At 40.6% G+C, this 6,550-nt stretch overlaps 1 protein-coding gene across 1 annotated transcript; it reads left to right on the top strand.

Moving 5' to 3' along the window:
- On the top strand, window positions 513-5,038 carry LOC8055896. The gene is made up of 7 exons (XM_002460430.2): window positions 513-641; window positions 924-1,113; window positions 1,197-1,271; window positions 2,947-3,038; window positions 3,121-3,167; window positions 3,247-3,308; window positions 4,576-5,038. Exons 2-7 carry the CDS (start codon window positions 937-939, stop codon window positions 4,906-4,908), a joined length of 786 nt encoding a protein of 261 aa, XP_002460475.2. The 5' UTR covers window positions 513-641; window positions 924-936; the 3' UTR covers window positions 4,909-5,038.

The raw sequence follows: 6,550 nt of genomic DNA on the forward strand, positions 1-6,550 counted from the left end.
GCAGTGTTTTTCTCTCTCGTAATAAATCAGCTAACAATATTTTCAACCATGATTTTTCAGATCAACAAGCTTTTAGAGAGGAAAAGTGGACTTTCGTAAAAATTAAAGGAGGTACCATGGACTTTTTCTAAAATTAGATCTAGATCTGTTTTGATAGAGCCGCAGGTGGTAAAGCTCTTCTGACTAGACCCTCACTCTACACTACTTCATCCGTCCCAAAATAATTATAGTTTTAAATTTTCATGTTAAAAATATAACTAGATTTTATATAAAATATGTGCAATATTTGTATCTCTAAATAAATTTATTAAAAAATTTAATTTAAATATCTTTTTGATGATTCTAATGTAACATAATATTAAATATTTTTAAATATATATTTAATCAAAGTTGTTTTATAGGAAACGAGAACCGTAATTATTTTAGTATAAAGTGCATTGTAGAGTTTATTCTAGAAAATTAGAGTAATTATTTCCAGTTAAAAATCAGCTTCGAGAGAATTTGGAGCTGTTTCTTAAACCATATTTTTTTCCAATCCATTCATTGCTTTTAACGAGAAGACTGCCACGCCACCGGCTATCCTCGTCGGCTCCTTCGCCTGGTCGTCGTCGGGCCCTTGGCCGGCGACGAACACCAATCAGGTGTGCGCGCCCCCTTCTCTTCCCTTCCTTTTGTGCGAAACCGCGCTCCAAACCCTATGTATTCGGATCTGTTCTAGTTACAAGTGTATATACATGTATGTATTATGCCTACTAAATTCGATTTTCTTGCAAAAAGAAAAACATTGGCTCTACATGTGTGCACCCTGATTTTAGGCATATAAAACTCAATTTACTTCATGGTCTTCTGGATCGATGTTCGACTGTGGCATGCTTTTGCAGCAATTGTGTTTGAATCTTAATTCCAGATTAAACTTTTTTTAGAAAACACGAAAGGATGGCATTGAAATTTAAGGCACCTGGCTACATTATCCTGAAAGAGGAAGCATGCTGCAACAAAGATAATGATAGTGGTAAAGATGGATCACTTCCAATAAGAAATAGGTATCCGCGGCAGCATCCTATCATTTTTTTTGATGTTAATGAAGGATACGATAGGAAGAAGATAAATGAGGTATGATAACTATCTATCCGTGTGATATTTCACTCCTATTTATATTTCTTCCCTTAGCACCTACTCTTGGCATTCTCTTTCAGTTCCTGCTGCAATGGTCTATTCCTATTGCCAAGTCCCGGCCAAATGACATAATCATCCCAGACCCTGCTCCCCAGGTTTGTTATCTTCATTACAGAAGTTGATTGAACATTCATTCCATTATATTAATTATTTCGTTTAATCATGTAATATTATAGGATAGTTAAAGTCTACTGTACATTGTTGTCATATAAGAACCTTGCCTAGGAACATGAATCACATGCCTGAACCATGATAGGCTTTAGATCCCCTCGTATTCTCTCTCTTCCCTTCTTGTTGCATGTTGGGTTTCATGGTTTTATCATTGCTGCTATTCTTATTGTCATATATGCACCTCCATGGACTTTATCTTGATGTGCTGTTTTATTTGACAACTTTGTAATTAGAGTTCATTCTTCTAAACATATCTCTACAGAAATAAACTTTGTAAAGACTTTCACAAGATCACCAGTTGTTTTGCAGGCTGTCAGAATCTAGTTGCATAGATTAGCATGTCTTCTGTTTGCCTTTGAGGTTAAACTTAGCATACTAAATATCATAAGACTATGCTTCCCCAAAAGTGCCGTGGTGTTATGGCGGGTGGGCTGGTTCTGGCCCTGGACGTGCTGCATCAGCAGCCTAGGATTAGTTCACAGTTTTTTCGTTTGTTCATGTTTGTTAGCATATAAGATTCATTAGTTACTAGGATAAGATTCTTAGTAGGTTTGTTGGGTGCTTTGTCTATAAAGGTATCCATAGGTAGCTAGGGAAGGCAAGCAGAAATAGATCCAAGAAGCAGCTCAGAGCCTACACACTCCACAGCAAGGTTGCTTTTTTTTTTGCACAAGTCTGTTCAATCTCTGACCTTGATGTTTGCTCCACCGAAGCGGGTGCCCTCCTCAGTCTTAGCCGCATCATCTGCACCATCATCATGAGATCCGGCAGGCTGGATTTTGATTCAAACAAAATGAATGAAGATATTATTCAAAAAAATTTAGAACTAAATACAACCCATTTTAACTTGTTGTACTTCATTCTTGGCAAACACACAGAAGTACGTGAGCTGAGAATTGGGGTCATGCGAAACCAGGTCCTAGCCGTTTCGAGTGCTAACATAAAACGTGAATCATTCTGGTTCTTGCTTCGTAGGCTGGAAATCTCATTTGGTATCGATTCTTAGGTATGCAAACACACCCTTAGCCTGCAAACTTCAGATCCTGGGACTGGGAGCTCGTACCATAATTTGTCTGTGGGCCCATACATATACAGTTCATGATCAACATTTTTTGTGTGATCTTCATTTTCTATCGTATAGCCTGAAGAATTTGACAGCTTTCTCTTTGATAATCCAGAGCAGAACAATTGGTGATTTTAATGCTTGTTCCATGCACTTTATAGTCAAATGCATTTATAATAGCTGGGAGCAAGAATAAATGAACCAGTGTAAAGTCTACTTTAAAATATAGAAGTGCGAAGCCATTCATGACTTGTACCTTTGAAGCGTCTAGATTATAATGTTTGATTACAAAGCTTGTGGAATCAATATAGATGTATATAAATTGTATGTGATTGTATGTTTAGCTATTTTTGTACACTGTTCTATTGTCTTACAACTCATATTGTATAATTGCAAATTTCTCGTTGAAACAATTCTTTGCATCATATATCTCTTCTACCATTGGTTATATGAGATACAGTAGACCTATGTTGATGATATATTGTCTTTTGTGTTTATTTTTATTCTACTTATACATCAGCTTGTATGTCATGCAGGTACCCCGTGTGGAGGTCTTGGAACATGTTTCATCTATCCTCAAGGAATATGGGTTTAATCCTACTGGAGAAATCATGGACACTATAAACCTGTACTAGTCTTTATGTTGTTTCACACACAAAAATTCTATGCAAACACATGTTTAATCTGCTGATTTTTTTTTCTTCTTGAAGCCGGCCTTATGACTGCAAAATGTCAGACACAGAGACATGCAACAAAGGTGCGCAGGCTCAAGTTATTCTTTTTTACATTTAACAAAATGAGTCCTAACCTCTACTTTCTTTTTTCATGGAGAGCAGGGCTTATAAATCCAAACATGGCAGTTATGGAATCAGATAATCTGCACGCTGCAGAGGAAAAGGTAAAAATAATCGAGTATTACTGTATTGGAGCATCATTGTCTGCTTCTTGTCGTGCAATGTCCCTATTGTGATATCTAAGTACATAAGATGTTGTTCACACAAATAGTATTGTGTGCTACTGATGCAGCCAAGCAGGGCAGTAGTCAGATAAGCCACTTGCATGATTAGTTTGTTCTCAAGTTATGTACTTATATTTGCTTGCTAGTTGTCGATTGTTATGGGCTGGTGCATATAAGGCACACCAATCTCTCTTTGTTAGAAAGGCAAAGTTGTTCTCAACTTCCTATCTCTAGTCTTCGATTGGTCTCTACATATTTTTCTGTTTTGTACATTTACATGTTCATGCAAACTATTTTATGCCAGGGTATTGTTCTAGAACTTATTGCCCTGTGAACAAATCTGAAAGTAATTGCTAAGTTATAAACAAAATGTCTTTGCTTTAGTTACATTATGATAACATCTAATTTTCTTTCCTCTTTGGTGGATGCATAATCTTGCGATAACAGTGCTTGGTCTTGTTTCGGGTTAGAGTGAGGGTGTTCGCTAATATTGTGGCAGCAGAAGAACAATAGCTATAAGAATTCTGCTGTTTACCTGTTTGATTTTTTAAAGTTTTTAAAATGGTCTAAAATTCCCAAGTTGAGAAATCTGTTTTTTAATTGCACCAAATACAGATGGCCTACTGCAATGCCACAGTAGTTCAATTACGATTGAACTCTTTCATGCTAATGTGGAGACCAGTGTGTTACCCATCAGGTCATTTACCAAGGAAAATGAGTAACTGCAGCTACAAAAAAAATGATATGAAATGATACAAGTTGTGAAATTAAACTAGCGCTAGGCCAAAACTCTATTGGCCTTGGCCATAATTAGCTTAGTAACATAGCTGGACTGAGATATCAACACTGAACTCGAAATATGGGGCTTGCATGTTATTGTTATTTCGACGGCCTTAGTATTCTTGAACGATTTGTTGCATCTGAGGTTTGTTTGGTGCTTGTGAGAGATTCTGATAAGAAGTAGCAGTATAATATCATGTTTAGAGGCAATAACAATATTATGTTTCATTTCTATGCTTTTGCCGTACTTTGTGCTGGTTCAACAGCTTATGATGTTGCTTAAGCATGCTACTTAAGTACTGCACTGTAGTAACATATCTAAAGGAATATCGTTATTGGGTGTTGACATACATCTCAAGCGTGAGGTGCTGGCTAATATGCTGTTTCTGGTTTTCTGAAGCTGTACCTTTATTGAAATATGTGACAGGCTGTGACAGCGACAAAGGAAGTAGGCAGAGGATGGGATCCAACATATATGAGGAGAAGTTTTTTCCCATATTGGAGATCAGTGTTACGAACCAGGTGTCGTTGGAGGTTGATTCCAGCCTATGCAGAGGGATATACTAGGCCTGTGCTTGATCTTCAACATTTCCGTGCCTCTCGGAGCAAGTCATTGGCCAATGGATCTACTCCAACTCCAAATCATAAACTTGGTCTGGTGGGAAGAATCTCACCACTTCCAAGCAATCAACCCAGAAGGGCTTTTAGCACTGCTGCCATTAGTGCATTCAGGCTCTTGAAGATGCTAAAGTATGCATGAGTAGAAAGGCACGTCACAATTTTTGGCTCCCTACACCAAGTTTTCTAAACGTGTCCCACAAATAAATTGAAGGAAGGAATTATTAAGGAAACCACACACTTGTCTTTAATTAGTAAGACTATTCATTGATGTCTATTAAATACATTATACATATTAGGGCAGTCCCAACGGTAGAAACCAGACACATATTCCATGATACCACGTCAGCAATAGAAACTATCTCACACAATGGAGAGTATGTTCTAGTAATAAATATTAGTTATTTTTCTCTCTCTTATCTCTTCCTTTCTACTCCAAGCAAATCAGATGGAGAAGGAGCACACAGCAACTGCTCGTTTATCTTCATTCTCCACCAACCAAATCAGATGAAGAAGTAGCACACAAGCGGGAATGCATGCAGAGCCAACAAGCGGAGGTGCGGGCGGGTGCACGGGCCACGCAGCGCTGACAAGCGCACGCGGGCAGCCGCATGGGGCAGCCAGCACGCGAGCATGTCGCCGGTGACCGCACGCGAGCGCAGACCCGGAGGACGGAGGCGCAGGCGGGCGCGTGAGTTACTGGGGGGCGAGCGCACAGCACGACGAGCGCGGTGGCGTCGATGGCGAGCACGGCGCTGGACGGGCGAGCGAGCGCGCAAGATGGCATGGGCGAGCGGCGCCAGCGGACAAGTGCACACGACCGCGGAGGCCCGGGCGGGCGAGCGAGCGCACAGGACGGCCGGCGAGTCTGGACGAGCACGAAGAAGGATCCGACGAGCACTTCCTGTTCCATCTCGGGCTAGAAATCACTGGTTTCTTCCCAACGGTGAGATGGTCGTTTCTTCTCGCCTCGATTCAAGAGTAGACGTGGTTTCTCTGGGAAGAAACGGTTTCTACTCCCTCCGTCGCTGAAAGAATCAATTTCTAGAGTTGTCCTAAGTCAAACTTTTTAAACTTTGACCAAATTTCTAGAAAAAAATGCTAAGATTTATAGTATCAAATTAGTATTATTAGATTCATCATAAAATATATTTTCATATAATGTGTATTTTATATTATAGATGTTGTTACTCTTTTCTATAAAGTTAGTCAAACTTTAAAAAGTTTGACTGGCACGGATTTTAGGAATTGATTCTTTCAGGGACGGAGACGGAGGGAGTATTATTTTTCTTCTTCTTCCTCATTAATCAGGCTGTCATCTCAGCATTTTTGCCTAGTTGGCAAGTTATTAAATGAAGATAGAAATCATCATTAATATTCATTGGGACTGCTCTTATAGCTACTATAGGAGATGGGAGCGGGCAGCGGGCCGTGGCCGTGCGATTCTGGACGGCAGCTGCCGTGGATCAGGTGTCTTGCAGTTGCAGGAGCACGGCGCGGCGCGCCCAGAGTGTCCAGCGCCAGCCGCCAGGTAGCCGAGGCGGCCAGGCCTGAGGGGCACCAGCGCGCCGCTGCGCCCGCTCCACAATGGAGGCAGAGCAGAGGGGCACGGTTAGGGGGCTTTGGCCCTTGCGGCGGAGAACGGAGGCGGTCGAGGCGTGTCAGGTGAGGACGTGACAATTACTAATCCACTAGAAACTGATGGCGCGGCAACTCCGCGCCCCTACTGTATGTGGTCAGTGTAATTAGAAAATGATTATTTCTGGTATCGAATAGGTTTAGAG

Source organism: Sorghum bicolor, chromosome 2 (genome assembly GCF_000003195.3).
Source record: "Sorghum bicolor cultivar BTx623 chromosome 2, Sorghum_bicolor_NCBIv3, whole genome shotgun sequence".
NCBI lineage: Eukaryota > Viridiplantae > Streptophyta > Magnoliopsida > Poales > Poaceae > Sorghum > Sorghum bicolor.

Excerpts from the sequence above, each read along its gene's own strand:
- LOC8055896 (XM_002460430.2), top strand. The coding sequence starts at position 937 with ATGGCATTGAAATTTAAGGCACCTGGCTACATTATCCTGAAAGAGGAA. Across the intron at positions 3,039-3,120 it reads ATCATGGACACTATAAACCT|CCGGCCTTATGACTGCAAAA; the intron begins GTACTAGTCTTT and ends TTCTTCTTGAAG. Across the intron at positions 3,168-3,246 it reads CACAGAGACATGCAACAAAG|GGCTTATAAATCCAAACATG; the intron begins GTGCGCAGGCTC and ends CATGGAGAGCAG.